This window comes from Cebidichthys violaceus, unplaced genomic scaffold (assembly GCF_023349555.1).
Source record: "Cebidichthys violaceus isolate CVI_PGR_0920_01 unplaced genomic scaffold, fCebVio1.0.p SCAF_9, whole genome shotgun sequence".
Classification (NCBI taxonomy): Eukaryota; Metazoa; Chordata; class Actinopteri; order Perciformes; family Stichaeidae; genus Cebidichthys; species Cebidichthys violaceus.
In genome coordinates, this window is record NW_027176975.1 from 5981576 (window position 1) to 6003322 (window position 21747).

General features: G+C 40.7%; 1 protein-coding gene across 1 annotated transcript in view; it reads left to right on the forward strand.

Annotated features, from left to right (window-relative positions):
• Positions 1-21747, forward strand: part of ntrk2a (neurotrophic tyrosine kinase, receptor, type 2a) — an 86234-nt gene that overhangs the window by 52962 nt on the left and 11525 nt on the right. Inside the window, exons 14-18 of the mRNA XM_068704306.1 lie at positions 3339-3527; positions 10273-10403; positions 15208-15380; positions 15665-15820; positions 16357-16441. Coding sequence (XP_068560407.1) covers positions 3339-3527; positions 10273-10403; positions 15208-15380; positions 15665-15820; positions 16357-16441 — 734 coding nt within the window. The remainder of the gene's footprint in view (positions 1-3338; positions 3528-10272; positions 10404-15207; positions 15381-15664; positions 15821-16356; positions 16442-21747) is intronic.

Here is a 21747-nt window from a genome sequence, read left to right on the forward strand (position 1 = left end):
AACAATATACTGAAAAGCAGTAATTTGCTAACCCCTCCATGTACCTGAGTGATTAAGATGATTTACAAGTGTTGCCGGTTGTCATTATTTTGTGTGTTAGCACTGGAAGCTCTTTCTACTGTGATTTTATCATCTGGTACAAACACAAAGTTGGTTGTGTAATTTGTAACAAGTCCTCTCCACGCCCTCTAGAAGTTCTTCTTCTGATCGGACGCCTTCTGTTTTATGATGAGACGACACTATGTTTAAGGTTTGTTTAGATTCAGGCAGAAAGATGGACTTCATCTCACATGTTTCGACTGAAAGAACAAATACAGCGACTAATGATTTAATTTTGCATACAGGCATGTGGATCTTGTTCATAGACAAAAAAAAGTGAAAATATCCCGTGAGGTTGTAAGTTTTAAGCGTACACATTAGGGGTTAAAGGTCACAGAAGAAGTGTTTAGCAGCATTGTTCTGTGTGTTTGTGTTTAGTCGTATGCGTGAGAGAGGAAGCATCGATGTGTGCCGGTATGCACTTGCAAATGTAGTTACTATTTAGTGCTGGTATTGTTTGCTTTGGCACTCAACCTAAAGACACAGAATACTAGCTGCAATGCCACGAAAGTGTGCTGCAACTAACAAACTTGTCGAGATGGAATCAGCCTCATGGACCGTGCTCACAGTCTTAATTAAAAACTAATAACACCTCCGTTCTGTTGCCAAAACACACTATCTGTGAAAGGGTTGGGCTCAGTGTCTGACTACATTTCTCCTCTCTTCTGTTTCCAGATCCGTGCCTCATGTTGTTCCAAACTGTCTGTTGTATGAAACATGGATTTTAATATCCACAAGGGCTGAACGATTAATCTAAATCAGACCTGGGCCCTTTGGCTACCGGCCGACCGGCCCCCAAGATGTCAATGGGAAATTAGGAATAAATTGTAAATAAGTATCATGCATGGAATACAGCTGCATTGCGTTTATTTTGAAGGCAACCGTTGCTGGTTTTTTTTCTCAATTTACATACGTTAGTACATTCGTGAATGTGTGCGATGGATATCACATATGTATATTTTTTGGATCATTATTCCTGCAGCAGATGTTTAAGTTGGAGCTCATTTTTAATACACTGTTGTTCAGTTTAGGTAGTTAGGAAGGGTCTGAACAATTGCAATGTGCCAAGTAACTAGTAACTACAGCTGCCAGACAAATGTAGTGAAGTAAAAAGTACAATATTTCCCTCTGAGATGTAGTGGAGTGGAAGTACAAAGTTGAATAAAATGGAAATACTCAGGTAAAGTACCTTGAATTTGTACTTAAGTACAGTACTTTAGCAAATATACTTAGTTGTATTCCACCACTGATCATAACATTTACTTGTGCCACTCACAGCTTATCAAAATCATACAATTTACTGTTTTTTATAAAGAGGTGGAATAATATAGAGCAGGATTGAGTTCAGTCTATTGGTCCGGCCCTCCACAACAGTCCCCGTTTCTCATGTGGCCCCTTGGGAAAAATAATTGCCCACCCTTGATCTAAATGTATTAATCAAATTGCAGGAAGGGCAATATTTGTTAAAGGCGAAATATGTCAAAATAACATTTTAAATTAAATATTGTAGTCCTGGACAACACATAATCTACAGACTTCAGAAAACACATTTGTTTGGTACAAATTCCTGTAACAATTTACACTATCATTTAAATTAGTTTTTCAATGAAAAATTTGAACATTAATGCAGAAGTTATCATTCCTTCTAATAATCAGTCAATTATAATCGCAATTAGATAATTTCTCAAAATCGTTAAGCCCAAATATTCAGTGTTTTCTAACTGAAAAAGTGACAGAAATCTCGGCTTTGATGTAGAAAAGCTTATTCTCCGGAGATCTTTTCTCCACCTTTGTCTTTGAGGACATACATCAATTCCCTCGGTTACCCAGCTTTGCAGAAATACTCTTTCATTGCCCTCTTTCCTTGACTTTATCATTAAATGCTGCAGAGCTTGACCTAAAAAAAAAAAATAACCCAGCACTCAAACATGAAAACAACCACTGTTGACAAAGTACCTCATGCTATTCTACAGGCTTAGCCCTCTAATAGGACTGTTACAGGCTTAGTCACTTGTTTTTCACACATGGAAAATTGCAAATTTGTTCTCATCCAAAGAAGATGAACCAAGTCAGCAGTATGGGAGCTGCTACCTCCTCATCCACATATCCTATCAGCAGTAGTCTAACGTTGTCCTGTGCTATTGTCGGTCCTCCCTGACTTCTTGCAGTGCTGTTGCACATTAAGATGTGTGTGTTGGCCAGTGCTGTGGGGCTCATGCGGTCAGCCCAAGGATGTACTTCCCTCCACCTTCTGCATAGCAAGGTTAGGTGTGGTGAAAGCCTGTTTGAAACACAATAAGTGGGTGTCCAGCCAGCCCTGCTTTCAGAAATATAAGGAGCTGTGTTGTTGAAACAGGAAATAAGATCCAGTTGGTTCAGTTCAGTTGGAGTGACAGATCCATGAGTTTGATGCCTCATGACCACTAAAAACACTGCAACACAGTTTATTATATTTGGAAAGTTACCATAGAGGCAACTATTTTACTCCCCAGATAAACAGCAGGAATACAGTGTCACAAAGTAGGAAACTAGGATATTTACATTGGCCAACACAGCCTCTTGTTAAATGATAAAGGTGACAAAGATGAGCCAGGTTACACTTTTTTTCCACTCAACTTTGCATTTTATTTATTTTTTTGCACTACGCATCCTCGTCAAATTGGTGGTTTCGGAACGTGACAGAAATTCCCCCCGAATCTGACACTGTAAAGGAGTTAGGAGAGGGTGTGTCAGACACTGCTCAACCATCAGACAAGCAATAAGCTCTTGCTCTCTGCATACAGAACTCTTATAGTCCTACTTGAGGGTGAAGCCTGTGTTAGATTCAATGATAGTAACAAACTGCACTTGACTCTACTTCTGTGATCACAATTGAAGCTTTGTAATGTGACTCTTTGTCAAAAGTCACTGAAAAGTTAAGCGAGCGATTAGTGTTGCTAAAAACACATGAATACAAATGTGCACGTCCATTTTGTAGCTTACACACTCTAATGTTCTGAATATAACTGATGCATCTCTCTCCTCTTAGATGTCTACTGTGATCAATATTAAGAGCTTAACCTCCCCGCTTTATGATCGCATCTCTTCAATCTCTGCTAATAACAGCTTAACAACTGAATTCATCCTCCTGTGTCTTTACACCATTAACAGGGCTGCCATGTGTGCTGAAATGTTCCGTCTCACAAGCAGGACCTCATTGTCAAGATAACTGAACGCCCTCTTTCTCTGCTCTTTCTCAGGACCTTCTTCGGTGATCAGTAACGATGACGACTCGGCTTCTCCTCTTCACCACGTCTCTAATGGAAGCAACACTCCTTCGTCCTCAGAGATGGGCCCCGACGCGGTAATCATCGGCATGACCAAGATCCCGGTGATAGAAAACCCTCAGTACTTCAGGAGCACAAACAGCCTGCTCAAAACGGACACGTGTGAGTAAAAAAACCTCACTTATCCATCATGTGCGACCCAAATGAACTGTGTTAACAAATGCTTATCAGCCCATTATGAGCAATCTGCTCCGAAAGTAGTCAAGGCGACCGTCCTTGTGTTATTCGCGGAGTTACCATGGCAACATCTTTCCGGCTGTCATGGCGATGACCTTGGAGCTGCCGATGATAAGCCGTCAATTGGGAGAGAGAAGTTGAATATAGAAAGTCTATTTAATACGCGTGTGCCCCAGCATAGGTTAAGCATGAATCCATTGATAAATGTGAGACGTCCATGTGGGACTCGTGCACACGCATCACCAGAGCTGAAGGTAGCCAAACGTACAAGAGGCTGTGAGCCGTTAACAGCGCAACAGATGCAAAGTGGATCACATCGCTCCAGTTGTGAGGTCTTTGCACTGGCTTCCTGTCCAACAAAGAATCCTGCTGTTGGTTTATAAAGCACTGAATGGTTCAGGGCCAAAATACATCTCTGATCTGCTGCTACCTTATGAACCATCCCGACCCCTTAGGTGGTCTGGGACCGGTCTACTTTCTGTTCCCAGAGTCAGAACTAAACATGGAGAAGCAGCGTTCAGTTCTTCTGCTCCACACATCTGGAACAAAGTCCCAGAAAGCTGCAGGTCTGCAGAGACCCTCAGCTCCTTTAAATCAGGATGAAGACCTTTCTGTTTGCTGCTGCCTTTAATTGAAGCAGATTCAAGAATATTAATCAATTTCCTGCATTTTTGCATTTTACTACAGTATGCTATTTTCTTACTCTGCTTTTTAGTGTTTTTAATTACTGTTCCTGTTTTTAATATTTCAATGAATGTTCTTAATTGTTTTTAAATCTCTTTTTATTTTGCATTATGTTTTGATGTTTTTAATGGTTTTATGTGAAGCACTTTGAATTACCTTGTTGAATAAATCAACAAAACAAGAGACAAAAGGGCAAAGAGAAAGTGGAAAGGAGAAAGAGACAAACAGAAACAGAACAAAAGAGAAACATGAGGAGAACAGAAGGAGACAACAGTCAAACAGACAGACAGGGAGCACACACCGATATTGACCTGGTCCATCAACATGACATTAGGATTATTGGCAAGTAATAAAAGCTTCTCCAGGCTTCGGCCTTGCGTTGCAGTAAATTATGAAACCACGTGTGTGTGTGTGTGTGTGTGTGTGTGTGTGTGTGTGTGTGTGTGTGTGCGTGCGTGCGTGCGTGCGTGCCTGCGTGCGTTCTTATTTTTGAGGGCACAGTTGGAGATATAATAATGGGAGGGATTTGAGGTTGACCTTTTTGGTTGTGCGTTATTACTAAAAGATAGACTGGGATTTACAGCCGAGAGACAAGAGTAAAAGCGCTGAGGATCAATGAACGTCAATAACGTACCGCTGCGTATGTGTGCGTGTTTTTAATATACTGCAGCCATTACAACTATTACTCTGTATGCTTCTTTGACTCGCAGACAAGCGGCATAAATACTGAAAGTATCGGACCAATTATTTGGCACTACTTTCTTTTTCGACCCGAGCAGTTGGAGGCAGTTTGGCAAAGTGGCACTCAGTGGCGTGCCAGGAACTGAACTCTTTCTAAACATTGGTCTTAACCAAGCTTGTGGCCTGTAATATTGAATACAAGCTTTGACTTAAAAGATGGCACAGGCCTCTTCCTGGCAGCAATAAAGCAACAATTACTCAGCAGAGATGATGGATCCGTGTGTAATTACGGGATCTGTTCGCGCTGTTGCAAAGCTTCAGTTGGGCAGCTTACCTCTGAAGTTAACACCTCATTAACAATAATTACCTCAGAGGAGCGAGCGTGGTTGGAGAGTGTGTTGCAACAGTAAAACCCCTATGGACTCGCATAGGTTGGAACTGCTGTGTGTGTGTTTCTGTAAACCCACATAACCGTATTCATTATATTTATACAGTAGTGAAGAGTTTAGAAATACTGAGGTCATAAATTTGTTTGTATTTTTCAAGTTAAATTTCTTGGCTTTTTTGAGGACATTCAGCAACTCCTTAAACTGAACTCTGACTAGAATAACTGCCACTATTTTCCCTATACTTAGTATCAGATTACATACCTCTCAGGAAATGATTTGGTAATTCGGACCCAGCTTGACATTTTGGAAATACACATATTTGCTTTCTTGATGAGAATTAGATGAGAAGAATGACACCATACTCTCGTGTCGGGAGTTGTGTGCAGGACTATTTCTTGGGCAGGCACAGCAACTTCCTGTAGGCTAGCTGTTTCCCCCATTCACTGTCTTTGTGCTAAGCTAACTGGCTCGAGCTACATATCAATTGGCATCCAACTATGGCATGAAAGGAAACTACTATTTCCCAGAAAGTCAAAACGCCTTGCAGAAGCCAAATGTAATGCTAAAACTCAGAGAGGAGAAAACACAAAGGACTTGACCTCCGTTCCCTCAGTAGCAGCTACAGCCCTGAACTGAAGGAGAGATTTATCTTTCTTCATCTTTGTGAAGTTACACCTTCCTCTTGGCTTTGTCTACATAGTATCTCTCAATTTTTCCACCGTTTCCATCCAAGCAAATCCTCTGGGGTTTGTATTTTGTTGTATCTAGGGAATGAGGATTAATATTGTTCTGGAAAATGTTATTCACAAGTCAACACGTGCGTACAGTAAATGAAAACACCCATTTCACACACACACACACACACACACACACACACACACACACACGCTAAGCTTTTGAAAATTGAGGCTACAATTAGCTACACCTGATAGAACGATAGTTGGGAGTGTAGTCAAAAAGAAAAGGAACTATATGAGTCATGACATGAACTGCATGAGGAATTTGACAGAGAAAAGGGTTGAAGTCTCTGCTGGCCCTGTTTTTAAAGGGTCTGTCAGACATGGTTGCCTCTTTGACATATCACATTGCTTTGTTCAAATTACAAAACACATCATTTCCAATCATTTATGTCAGCATCCAGGGTCATGGAAAGATGTTTGGGCAGATGAGAGAAGGAGGAAGGGAAGAAGAGGCAGATGGGAAAAGATGGAATAATTATGTCCCGAGACATTCATTTATTTGGCTGTTTATCAGCTGCTGATTAAGGAGGATAGGTATGAGAGGCGGCTCTTTTGGGAGATGTGGAGAGATCGGAGGACCAAGGGAGAGGACAGATGGAAAAATATGGCAGGAGGAGGTGGCTGATGGGAAATATTATTCCTCTTGATGTTAATGTTGCCGGCACCGTCATAAACAAGTGATGGAAAAAGAGTGATGGAGCAACAGAATGGGGGAAGAACGTGTGCCTGGATGTTAATGTTTAGAGGATGTTGATTAAAAAGTGATAAGTTCAGCAGATGAAGGGAAACGAGAATAGGGAGAAATAAATGATGGAGCAGCGGGATGCTAAATAAGGAACGAGAGAGTAAGATAATGAGACTGGATGGAGGGATGCTAAATGAGGGAAAACGGGTACTAATTAAGAAAAACATCAGAGAGGGAGAGTGTAAAGTTTGGTAAATGGGGAATAATATTTCTGTAGATCTTAATTAAGGATACTGATTGAGGAGAAGAGGAGTGATGTGTAGCACTGCACAAAGAGATGCAGTTTAATAATGAAAGCAGGGTGGAAGGAGTGCAAAATTGGCAAAGGCAGACAGCTGGAAAGCAGAATTCATGAGCAATATGAGGCCATAAAAAATAAAATAACTTGATTTTGAAAGTTCTTGATTGCTGTGCGAAGCAATTATGGAAAATTCTTGAATATATGAATGCAAAATTAGTTGCAATGACATATTATGAATGTAACAATAAAGACAAATTTAAAAAGAAAAAAAAAATCAGCAGGAAAGGCTGTGAGAACAACACCAAATCTTCCTGCCAAAGAAAGAAACGCGATCGGGGAAGCATTGGTCTGCACACATCAATTTATTCCCTATTTGAGGGTGTTAATTAAGGAGAAGTGGTGCGAGGCGTTTTCATGGGTGAACGCTTATTACACAACCTTAGTAGGAAATGGTGCGGTGAGGTAATTAGCTGGTTAAATAGTGGGTATAGTTGGCTTGTGGGTATATGAGTTTATTGTGTGCTGTCGCTGCAGAGGGAATTGTGTACTACTGCTGTTTTTGTATGTATGTAATGTATATTAAACATATATTTATATAAAAACACTGACTTATAGCCACAGTGATAACTCTACTAGCCTTTCTCCTTTAGACATTATGTTTAGCCTATATCATTTGCACATATCTTCAAATTGTTGAGTGTCAAGGTATTTCATGTGTTTTCCTTACATCTGCTGCAGTGCAGGGTTACTTTAAATACATTTCACTTATGAACAAAGTGAGAGTACATGTGTCACAATGTTCTCAGGTGAAAGTAAAAAGTAGGTCAGTCAAAATGGAATTTTTGGGATATTTAAAAACACCTGTTATATTAACGACCGTATTGAGGCTACACAATAAAGTGCACATACATGTCCAAACCAGCGATATATTCCTATTCTAAAGATGACACTTTGCAGCTTGTGCACACAACTGATGATCAATTACACAACAAGCCTCAGTGTAACATTACTAGAATTAACTAGAAAAACTTAGACAATCAAACAAATCGGACCAACAATAAATAAAAAAGAGCTATATGGACACCAAGCATCAAGACACATAGAGGAAATAACATGACACTTCTCATAGAATCAACGGTAGAATAAAACAGCACCAGTGCAGACAACCCAGAGATGCATCAGCAATAACAAAAACAACTTCACAGCAGCTGCAGCCACAAACACACAAACCAATGGAGCTTCACATTTTTACACGCCGTGTAATGCACGCGCACGCACGCACGGAACGCTATGTTGCCTAGCAACGTTCTCCTCTGAAGAGTTACACTCATCACGTGTGTTGTTGTGCTCACCTCTCTGTGGGAGCATTGTGCACCGCGAAGTCCTCCGAAATTCTGGTCCAGGTTCAACGTCTCTGCTCGTTCGTGGAAAAAGTCCGGTCAGCCTCAGGTCACACATGCACACACGCTTTGAGCGGAATGAGGCTTTGCAGTCACATCGAGGATTATTGTGACAAACAGCAGAAAGGCCTCACACACCTCACTGAAGGTACAACTTCCTCACTCACCTGGAGAATCAACCGCGAGCATTCTAGCGTTTAACCAGATCTAGCATGCACCTGTGTGTGTCTGATTTCAACCACTCACTGCCGAGGGATAAGCATGATAATCTTCAGATAATCGTCTTTAAACAACACCAACACGGCAGCAACCGTGTACCACTTTGGGCTCACTTGTTGTTTACAGCAGACTCCCGTGGCACTGAGACTGTTACACTCACACCTGTCCCCCGCAAAACAACGGCAGCTAGGAACCGAAATTACTTTAGTAGGTTAATGGGCCATGAAATAGCAACTGAAATGTCACACGTTTAAATATATGAATACAATAATCGTTCAAGTGTTGTTACCTGAAATAGTAATGGAATAATTATTGTACATAATAATCAAATATAATTTAGCAAGTAATATATATACTACATGTATATACATTTATATATATATATATATATATATATATATATATATATATATATATATATATATATATATAAATGTATATATGGGTGATGTGTTTTTTCCTCCATTACAATCTTAGATCCTTTTGAATATCTGATGTAGATACCCCCCCCCCCCACCCTCTCTCTCTCTCTCTCTCTCTCTCTCTCTCTCTCTCTCTCTCTCTCTCTCTCTCTCTCTCTCTCTCTCTCTCTTTCTCTCTCTCTCTTTGTGTGTCTTCCTCTCTTTCTCTGTCTGTACCATATTGGGTTATGGTGGACCTCAGTTGCTCACAGTGTAGATCGATGCAGCTTCTGGGAGTTTAGCTGGGCTTTAATGTGATATTCTGAGTGGACAGCTTTTCTTCAAATGCACCTCTTAATCACATCACAGATAAATCTCAGCTCTTGGTGTCCTCTGTGTGCGTGTGTGTGTGTGTGTGTGTGTGTGTGTGTGTGTGTGTGTGTGTGTGTGTGTGTGTGTGTGTGTGTGTGTGTGTGTGTGTGTGTGTTTGTGTGTGTGTGTGTGTTTGTGTTCAAGAAGTACCCAAGTGCATGTGTTATAGGATAATATGTGTTTCCTTGCATGCAGACAATTGCACATGTGGCCTGCAGTCAAAAAGACAGGGCTTAGTGATGTTGTAGTAAGGGCACCTTGATCTGCAGAGCAAAATGATGTATCAACAGCATGGTAAAATAAGATGCAACATTTTCAAAGAAATCAGATGGCGTGTAGTCGTGAGTTACTTAGCAACAGAGAGCAGGTTTGTCGACCCGACATGAAACAGAGAGACACACGTTTTTAAGATTTACATTATAATAAAAATTGGATCAAATTAGTGTATGACAACAACAGAGAAACATTTCAAAACATGTATAAAAGTAATCACATGAAAGCTCACCTTGCAGCTATAGAAGATGAATCATGATATGTATTTCCTTTTATATTCTTATACTTTGACAAATGTTGTCTTGCTGTCGTAAAATCACACAGACAGACATGAAATAAAAAACACATAATTAAAATGATGTTCTAAATTCAATAATTGACATTTATTTGACAAAATGTGTCAGAATGTCAGGCATCTCGTTTTTGTGACCTCATGTGAACTAACGTACATAATGTTTCTAAACCAAGATGGCCACCTTTTAAAGGGAATTCTTCTCTTACTCTCCGTCTTTCCTCTTCTTCCAGTCGTCCAGCATATCAAGAGACACAACATCGTGCTGAAGAGAGAGCTGGGAGAGGGAGCCTTCGGAAAAGTCTTCCTGGCCGAGTGTTACAACCTTTCACCTGACCAGGAGAAGATTCTGGTGGCTGTCAAGGTAATCTGAGCGCCTGCTGGTCTTATTTTCAGTTTATTTTCTGCAAGAAACAGTTCAAAAGTTCCTTTTTCAATATGTTCCTATTGTTTAAGTATTATAGTTCCTTCCTAGAATTGCATGACTATGTTCTATGTTTCCTACAGTAAAGACAGTCGCAGACCTCCAGAATTTGTTTTCATGGTCTGTATTCTGTTGCCCTATTGTCCTTAAAGTGTGAGCTTATTAGTGCAAGTGAAACCACTCAATCACTGTGAACAAAACACAAACTTTGACACGGAAGGACAGATTCTCTCTGCCAAAAGAAATGAAGCACCATCCAGTCTGCATTACAAAGAAGGTGTTTCAAATTATGCCGGGTTTGAGTTTCAAAATTAGATACTTTGAAGACCCTACAGAATGATTGGTGGCACCAAAATAACAATTAACAGTTAATATTTTAGCTGAAGTTATTGGCTTCTCTACTATATATAGCTGCCGAGGCTGGATATCACCGTGGGCTTTGCTGTGTACATGTGTGACAATACATTTGATTTACTTTTTCTTTTAATATATATTTACAGTTTGCGTCGGATACTCTTGTGTTTCTGAAATGGATATACATTAGACGACTCCATGTTTACCATCTCCTCATCTCCATTTCCTCTGCTATTGTTAGAAGGTCGTCCTTAGAGTTTCTCTTTAAGCGAAAGGTGGAATTACACTCAAACCGCTGACTTCCGGGGTCAAATTGAATGGTTTACCAGGGAGCATCCTCCCATCACATCTTTCCGTTCATGCATCTCTCCATCAAGGATGCTTTCTCTCCTGATCTGCGGTGAAACGCGATCTTATTGGTGGAGATCTTCTCATTAACAATACATGACCTGTGAGAGACCCCGCTCCCTCTCTCTCTGTCCCCACTTCCTCTGTCTTACATGCCTCACCTCTAACTCTCACCTGCAGTACTTTTCCTTTCTCCTCTGCAGCCGTTCTTCTTATTACTTTCCCCTCCTCAAATCCGCCACCTTCTTTTTCTCTAAACTGCTTGCTGGCCCGCTGATGTTTACTGCCAGCTTAGCTTCAGCTCACTCTGAGCTCTCTGTAAAATATGCACCTTAAAATCCCACAGAAGCGCAGTTCTTTATTGTAGAGCAAGATGCTGTGTGTTGCTGTACAGCATGTCAAATCTGGTAAAACATTATATAATCATGCAGTCAACTTACACTGAAAATAAATAAAGTGCCACAGGTGTGGTCATTAGAGTAACTTCATTGATTTAACTCTACGAATTCATTGGATTTTTTTCTCCAATTAGCTAATGTACCACCTGCTTACACCACACTCTTCCTGCTCTTTCTGTCCTCGTCTTTTTGTCAACTGGTATGACTCACCGTTTCTCTCCAGTTGTCTTTTCCTCCTCCTCCTCCTTGTTGCTGCATCAACAAAGAGGAGACGTGATGAAAGCTGGTGGAAACACATTTTTCGATTAAATGATGGCATTGTCATTGGCTTCTTCTTGCTTAAAAGGGTGGTTCATCCAAATTACAAAACGAGCTAAAAGGGGGCATTTCTTTGGTAGAATGTACAGTAATTCAGCTGTTCAAAGTGAGGTCTTTTTTAAATGCTGGGAGCACCACAAACAAAACAAAAAAAGCAGATATCTCAGAGGCAGATTGCTTAAAACCTGGAGAACTAAAACCAAAACTTACAGCATGATGCTTGAGTGCAACATTTTTTCTATTTGGGTGGGCAGACCTTTTGGCAACATCTTTGTTAGTGGCCTTTATTATAGAAATGTAAACAGAGTACACAAATTAATTAAAGATGCTATATACGGGATTCAGAGCATTAATATAGCATTAAAAATATGTGGAGTAATGGCTGTCTGAGCAGAGAATGAAGTCGCTCTCCCTCTGTGTGTGTTGTTATCCGATCTTCTCGTTGCTTCGTTGACAAAGCCGAGCTGGCCGCAAGTGTTTTTAGTGCATGTGAGCGTGTCACACTGGCTAACTCACTGTTCTACACTGCTCTCATACGGAGGTTACAGCTGATGACTCCATCCCAACCTACAGCGTAGTAACGTAAGCGTAGCAACCACCCTCCGGCCCCACTTGGTAATCACTGTTAGATCTTTCAGCACGTTTGCCATGCTATACAAAGATAGCACTGTTTGCACTGTTAGCTGCAAACAGCGTCGTCGTCACCATGTTGAGAGCCGTTGAGAGGCAATCGAAATGCTCCCAGTCTAAAGTAATATGAATAACATATTACAATTAGTACAGTTAGCATAGGACACTGAAATATATAACACATCTTACTGGCACTTTGGATTATGAAAGTTTGCAACACACTGATTTGTTTCTTCTTTTGCCAACTTTCTGGAATTTCACTTAAAATTCTAACATTTCAATGGATTTACATATCATTAATGTACATAAAGCAGCTCCGAGATTTGTCAGTGCATTCAGTCATCATTACTCATCATTTCTCCACCTTTCAGCATAAAGAGAGCATGTTCAGCTCCTCTCATAAGTACCTTCCTCATGCATATACTGTACTTATCTTGCACTCTGTCATGCATGCTACATTAGAGAAACATGTACACAACATCAAAATAACCTACACTCACTAATAGACCTTAATGGTTCTGTTTTAAGAGTCGGCTATCAATCAGCCAGTCAGCCATATTACAGAAGTGAGTTTCACTGTGACTATATATCATATACTGAGGGCCCATCGACCACAGGCATCCTTTAACACGTGCAGATACACATAGAAATATGTATGCGCCTATGCACGCTTACACTCCCGCATGCCATCAATCATGAGCACCTAGCACTTTCCGTAATGTTGCCTTCGCACATGTAAATGTGAGTCACTACATTCCTGGGCGAGAGGTTGTTGATTGCTTCTTATTTGTCCAGGGACCTGAATGTGCGCAGACTGGATGACTAACAGTGCAATATTATGGCTTCTAGCCTGGGAATTAACGCAGCATTGAGTTCAGAGACTTGGAGCGTGATAGTTCATACTGTAGCTAGATGTTTCTGGCTCACAGGAAAGTCTCTTAATTCAACGTTAAATATGGTTTGCTCAATATTTGTTACAGTGGTCATTTGATCAATTGAACAGTTTGCATGTGTTTGTCAGGAGAAGAACATTCTTCTTAAATTTGTATCCAGATTTTCTTGTTCCAGGAGCCCACAGTGTAAGCTACATACAGCACAGTGCAGTGTGAGTTCTGTAGACCATCCATCGGTCAAATGTGGATATTTAAAAGTTGTCATGCTTGAGCCATATCATTTTAGTGCCCCTGTTAATAGGTCACTCTTTGTAAAGGTTTAAAAGTTGTGAGTAGCTTGATTAACAGTTATTAAATCATTCCTTAATAAGAACAAAGGTTGCTAGATTGTGGTTGGTGTTTTTCCTCCTTCTAGGAGCTTGCTTTGTCTTTTTTAGCTTCGTTATTTATCAAGAAGACGAATTGATCATTTGACCTCTTATCATCTGGGCATTGGTCTGTCTCCTTACTTATACATATAACTATTTGCTGGCGTCTTAGAGAGTTAGAAACGTATTTATGTGTCTATTAATGTATAACTAAAGTGTATAACTGCATTGTTACAAAAAGTCATGAATACTGATCAAAGATGCTATTTAATGACTTTTAACTGACAGATACTGCCTCAGAAAAAGGATTTATTAACCATAAATAAAGCCATCAATTAGTATTTCTAAACTCTTTATGAAAGTGGCATCATCTTTTAGTAATCAGGGGGGTTCTCTTACTTTTTGAGAACCCCCAAAACAGATTAAGTCACATAAACCGAATCTGAAAGGTCTAACTAAGACAGGCTTTTAGAAAAAAACCAACCCAGATGTCCTATACACGTCCAACGTCACATTTCAAACTGAGATTGGAGTGTAGGCTTTCATAAAGTATCCATATTGTACTAATCCATCATCATCATGTAGTATCACATTACAGCCTGTAATGTACATGACCAAGCCTTTGTTTGATCATGATACATGATTGGTTGAATATATAGGTGGGTGGAGTTACTGTCTGTCTCATTTTCCGGTATCTCAGCGTTTCAGCTGAAAGGTCGCGGGTCATTTCCGTCTACTTGAGATTTCTTAGTGACTTCTCCTTGTCCTTTAAACCTATATTTGTAATAGGAGCTTCTATCTGTGATGTACACAGACAGACACACACACACACACACACACACACACACACACACACACACACACACACCTAAGGTGGAAAGCGAACATATATCCATGACATATACTGTAGGAAGACAATCAATTATTCATGTAGGACAAGAGGAGTTTTCTATATTTTTCTTCTTTTGATGTGAAATGAATACAGACCCCTTATCACTTTCATTTTCTATCTCTCTCTCTCTCTCTCTTTCACGCAAGCTTTTATGTTTCTTACACAGATGCTTGCATTAGAGAACCTCCCTGACAGATTTCCTGATTCACGGAAAGGAGAAAGGATTAGTTTCAAAGGGAATATAATGAATGTAAACAGTGTTGTACATTGTAATGGCTTACATTAATATAGAATTTGTTCCCGCTCTGCCATTGTCATCAGTCCTTACTCTGTGCCATGAATTTTACACTCCGTGTGCCGAGTTGCTGTAACTCACTTTTACAAGGCAAGACATTCACTTTTCTTTTCTAGTGGACATCGGCCAAAAAATTGGAGCGGACTGTGCGTACTGTGAAGATGACTAATTGGCAATAGTGTATGTGGCATAATGTGTGACTTTTTCATTTGTCAGTGTATTAAAATGTCACTTCTCTGTGTGTGCAGACACTTAAAGAGGCCAGTGAAAATGCCAGGAAGGATTTCCACCGTGAGGCTGAGCTGCTGACCAACCTTCAACATGAACACATTGTCACATTCTATGGGGTCTGCGTGGAGAGCGACCCTCTCATCATGGTGTTTGAGTACATGAAACATGGAGACCTCAACAAGTTCCTCAGGCAAGGCTCTTTTCTTCATTACATCAAAATGTCATCAAGATGGCTTCTGAAGAATTCGATTTTTTCGAAAATGTCATCATGACAACAGAGGAATCAATAGACAAAGCATATTGTACAATAGAAGTTCCCTCGCTATTTTGAAAGAGTCCATCTCAGACTTTTCTCTTAGAGGGTTATGCAGTATTTTACATGGTTGATACGAGGCTGATATGTTGAGGAAACAATATGACTCCGACCTTCAATAACTCGGCTCACGTGACAACTTTCCACCTGTTTCCTCGCAGGGCTCATGGTCCGGATGCAGTTCTGATGGCAGAGGGCCAGACCACCAGACCTGTGGAGCTGACCCAGTCTCAGATGCTGCACATCGCCCAGCAGATAGCGTCGGGCATGGTCTACCTGGCCTCACAGCACTTTGTGCATCGTGACCTGGCCACTAGGTTTGTCACTTACTCATTTACTTCATTTGCTTCTCACTGCTTATTTGTATGGCCTCAATGAACACTGAAAATACACTTTTTTCAACAATTTGCCAATGTAATGAAATATAAATACCTGTTAATGAATCATGTTTCCTTTGGTTGTCCTTTTAGATTCATGTATATGGTTAAACCACACTTTAATTTATGAAGCTAGTATAGAAAACATGAATATTCTGTAAAACAGCAGCTGTCAATCGTCTATGACTGATGAATTGATTTCCCCGTTGAGTGAGTAAATGATCGAATGATTCTCATGTGGCGAAACAACACCGTAACAAAAAGTATTTCAACCCACCAACGATTACTATTCAAAAATGAATAACGATAAAAATCTATTCTGACTTCTGAACTTTTGTCGGGTATAAACATATATATGGAGAGTTAACATCCTGTAACTCAAGCTATGTAAAACATCCACGTTAATCTAACCACAACATCTTGCTGTTATTATTCTGTACTAAGTTTGTTGTTTGGTTATGTCTGTTGTCCAACAGGAACTGCCTGGTGGGCGAGAACCTGCTGGTTAAGATTGGAGACTTTGGCATGTCCAGAGATGTCTACAGCACTGACTACTACAGGGTAGGTGTATGTGTCGATATCTTTTTATGGCCTTTTAGCCTCACTCTTCCCTACTGCATGGGTCCCTCTCTGCTCCTCCCCTGCATGGGCATGACTGACGGACTCTGGTGGAGTTACAGTGAGAAGCTTGCAGAGCAGTGATATTAAACTTAATATGTAGATCACTGTGATGCCGTATGTAATTAAATATAAGGGGAGGGGGGTTAAGTTGCATGCTTTGTTAGGTCACACTTTGTGTAAAATAAGTTTGTTTGGATAAACACTGCAGCATCTTCTGCCACTGAAGGCTGATATACACCACTTGTTGTAAATTTGTTTTACAATATAATTTATTCACTCATTTTTTATTAAGCAGGTGTTCATTTTATGTAGCTGCTGTTCACCAGAGACCGGCAGAGCCAACATCTGCATTGCAAGCACCTATATATTTGAATACACTCCTCTCATGAAAACTATTTATTACAATGAAAAAAAGAGAATAGAATAGAAAGAAAAAGCCAGAACCTGCCCTAAAGAAGCCATGTTTGGCATATGTGATGCTTTTTGATTAGCCAATCAATGACAAGGTAATTTAATGGTTTTAAAGTATTAAGTATATAAAATATTACATACAAGCAATTATATTCATGTTATGTGAATACCTTCAATCATATTTTTATTTTACCACACATTTTTTATAAACTGTAAAAAAAACAAAAAACTACAAAGATGAGTTATATTTTCACTGCCATACTTGTGTATCCTAATTTCTTTACTGAGGACTTTGTCAATGAAATATTACAGATTAACCTGGAGACAAGACACACAAAAAATCAGCTGATTTGCTTTTGAAATGCTTAGTTTGTGACAGTGAAATAAGCACCTCTAAATCTACTGTATCTCTTTTGAGAAATGTATGAAACATCACATAATGTCATACTTATACAATGAAACAAACACGGAAATATATCTACAAACTGCACTTGGTCTGGTTAGTCAAAAAATGTAAACATAAAAACATTATATTTTGTGGTACTTCTGTCAATCAAACTCCAAACCACAGCATTATAAGAGTGTGTTTTTCTTTACAAGTCTGATGTAATCTGTATATATAATGCAGAGCCGCACCTAAATACAGATCCTTTCACACTGCAGAAAGTGCAGGTCAGTGGGATGAAACACTGACCTGCAGACCAATCGGTGTAGAAAGGGCTGCTCTGCAACAAGCAAAGGGATAGGATATGCAGCCGCAATTAAAACAATGATGTTTCATTGCACATTTTGTGAATGAGTATGTTTTTGTGTGCGTGTTGCAGGGACATTTAGCAGCTCCACTATGAGTGTCAAGATAACTCAGGGGCATGAGAGACAGCTCTGTGGGGTTTTTTCCCTACACCACAGCAATCTGTCACCTTTCCAAAAGGCCAAAATCTAATAAATTGTACTGATGGATTGATAGTGACTGTCCATTTTCCTGCCCTTTCCCGTCCACTGTGACAAACTGACTGTGACAATGACAGAAAACTCTGAGAGGGAGGCAAAAACAGAGAATGATCATAAACTTAACAATACAATTCTGTAAAATAACAATGCTCTGTAGGCCATTTGATGGATGTGTAATTCAGTAATAGCATTGATCGAAGCATTTTATTTTCTATGTAGAAATCTATCCAGTGAATCACCACCTTAAGGTGAGGGACGGGGTTGTGTGTTCCAGTATCCCTGGGAGCTGTGTTGTCGGAAGCAATAGCTCCTGGTAGGGTCTCCCAAGGCAAAGTGGTCCCAGGGAAGGGGCTAGACCTAAAGTGATTCACTGACCCTATATAAGAGTTGTAGGGGTAAACCGGGGCCCCCTGCTGGAGCCAGACCTGGGAGGGGAGCTTGCCGGCAAGCATCTGGTGTCTGGGTCTTCTTGAAACATGGTGCAGGCACAGCCTGAAAAATCACCATGGAGCCGCTTTTCTGTGGGCCCACCAATCGCAGGGATAGGCATTGAGGTCACCGCGCATTGTGAGCCATGCACCTTCTATCTTCCATCTCCAGAAGAATTTTTCACATATTCTAGGGGGAAGCAGGACATCTGGAATCTGAAGGAGAAGAGGAAGAGTTTAAAGACTTTGGCGAAGACATATTCATATCCCTGGCAGGTTGCTGAGGTAGTCAAAAAGCTCTTTGGCGGCAAGGCAAGTGTTCCGTTTGGTATTTTCATAGACAGGATCCCAAGGAGCAGCTGGGGAGGAGGTTTGGTTTTGAGATCTCAGAATTTTGTCTTTGTTCTTTCTAGATGATGTGGTTCTGTTGGCTCCATCAGACAATGACCGTCAACACGCACTGGGTTGGTGTGAAGAAGTCGGAATGAGAGTCAGTACCATCTGTTTGTCTGGGGCCATTGTTCTCTGCCAGAAAACGATGGACTGCGCCCTCCTGGTTGGGAGTGAGTCCCAACCCCAAGTGAAGGAGTTCAAGCATCTCGAGGTCTTGTTCATGAGTGACGATAAAAGCAAGCAGGAAATGGACAGGCGGTTTGGTGCGGCATCAGCAGTGATGCAGTCATCGTACCGGACCATTGTGGTGAAGATGGAGCTGAGCCGGAAGGCAAAATTCTTGATTTACCAGTTAATCTATGTACAGACCCTCACCTTTGGTCATGAGCTTTGGGTAGTGTCCAAAATTGCTGATAGAAGCGGCCAGCATTAGCTTCCTTTGTAAGGTGGCTGGGCTCAGCCATAGAGAATGAGTGAGGAGCTCAGACATCCGTAGGGAGCTCGGAGTAGAGACACTGCTCCTTTCCATCGAAAGGGGCCAGCTGAGGTGCTTCGGGTATCTGATCAGGGTGCCTGCAGGTAAGCCTGCAGGTAAGCCTGCTGCCCCATGACCCGGCCCTGGATAAGTGGAAAATTATGGATGGATGGATGGATGGAAAAGCACTATAACAGTCTGGAAAAAATGCTCAGCGTAGTAGAAATACTGAAAGAAATCATTTTTAGTCTGTTAGGTAAAGAAGTTTAGTCTAGAATAAATTTATATATTCCAATTTGCTAATCATATTTCACTTAGTGCCCCCACAAATACAAAGTCTTTCACGACCTAAGCCACAATGTTGAAAAGGTCAAAAATACAAGATCCACATGGCCACAATCAGTCTGTATTCTAAGCACATGGAAAATTGACTTTTCATTGGTCTTTTTTTTTAACACTGTGGAGATTCAATTTTAAATAACTAGTCCATTTGGCATCAAATTAAAGATGTAAAAAAAGATAATGGTCTCTCCACTTTAGTACTATTCCTATGTGAAGACACACAGCAGCCCCCTCCTCTCACTCTTCAATAAAGCTAAGCGCCGAGGCTGTAGTCATGGCAACGGGCTAAGGTAGTGGCGGAGAGCCTCGGAGTTGTATCCAACGTTTCTCAGGAAGAAAAGTAATCAGAGAACTTCTGTTTAGTATGCTGAGGTGGTACTAGAGAAAAAGGGGGGTGGGGTGGGGGTAGATGGAAGTGTGGGAGACGGAGACAGGAGGGAGGGTGGCAAAGAGATGAAAGGAGAGAAAGAACTGGAAAAGAGAGAGAGAAGGGGTGGGAGGCCAGGGAGGGAGAAAACAAGACAGAAATAAATACACAAAAAGGAGAAAAGGCAGTAATAGAGCTATAAAGCAACATACACATGCTGAGGTGGCAGAGGAGGGGTCTGCAGGCAAGACAGCCTGTATACAGTAGAAGACAACAACACAATACCGCAGCTTTGAACATCCACAGAGCAGCATATCAGAATCAGCAAGAAATGTCAAAGAAGGACAGAAATGTAGATAGACAGGAAGAAAACAGCAAAGAAAAAGAGAGGTACAGCATGGTGGGAGGTAAAATACATGGATCCAGTCTTGTTTCAGCATCCAGGAGAGACAGAGGTGTGTGTGTGTGTGTGTGTGTGTGTGTGTGTGAGTGAGTGAGTGAGTGAGTGAGTGTGTGGTGGGGTGGGTAGTGTAGAGACCCAGTCATGCTCTTGCATCAGAGAGGAGCAAAGATGAGTCATAGAGGAATTGGACCCCCGTTATGTGTGTGCGTGTGTCTCTGTGTAGGAAAATAGAAGCAGAGGCATTGAACTGTAGGGGCTGTGGTGACGTCATTGAATCCCTTGTTACACAATGAACCTGACAGGCGCTTCAGAAGACAGACAGAATGCCTCGATTCAAACCTTGAGCCTCTCTTGCAGTGTGTGTGTGTGTGTGTGTGTGTGTGTGTGTGTGTGTGTGTGTGTGTGTGGTTGAGGCTGGATTCGTAGTTGGGGAGGGATGTTGCTGACACAAACTGTAGAGAAACACTGGCAACAAAGCCGAGCTAAACAATCTCTGCAGAGTAATTTGGCTTGTGTGTTTTTTTTTTTCTTTCTTAAAACCAATGTCTGAGTCCCGACCAACACAGACAAACAGCACCTTAATGGGGCACCTGGAGGGGCCATAGTGAAGCGGTTATCTTGTGTAGGAGTGAGTGTACATGTGGAAAAACACAACACAGATACACATCAATGCTAGGATGATACTCTGCTGTTCATGTGTCAAAATCACATTAAGACACACATAAACCCACCATACCATATGGATTGTAAATCGGTATAAAAGTGGACAGAAAAGCAAGCAAACAAAGAAAATCTTAAGCTTTTAAAGTTGGAAATATGAACGAGGAAAACTACTTGCTCGTTTATAACATGATAGTCAAAGTAGTGTCACTAACAATATGAGGTTCCCTCATCCGTCCTAACTCCTCTTCAGTCAGTTACTTTGACGGTAGCTTGATCTTTGTCCAATTCAAAGCTCATGTTCCAGTTCTGCTTTTAAATTATCCGATTCATAAAAAAATAGTCCTCATCATTATCCACATCATAGCCACATCTTTAGAGCTGCTGCAAACCAAGCCCTATAAACCTTTATATATATATATATATATATATATATATATATATATATATATATATATATATATATATATATATATATATATATATAGATAGATAGATAGATAGATAGATAGATAGATAGATAGATAGATAGATAGCCTTGGACATTTGCTTATCTGTTTGGGCTTTTGTTTTCTTTTACAAAGCAGGAATTATGGTCTGGAGAAGGAGTAGAGTCACGGGTTCAATCGCATTAAGCATGTTCGTACAGCCTGCGTTTTTCCCTCCAGAGTAGGTCTCATATCCACGGCTATAAATATACCTTTAGCCCTGTTCGGATCAGTAGGGAATAGCTACCTCAACGCTGTGGGGATAGTCTGTAGCGTGTGTGCTGCTGTTGGTTTTCCTGATGAGCTAGTTTAGCATAGCCTCTCAAAA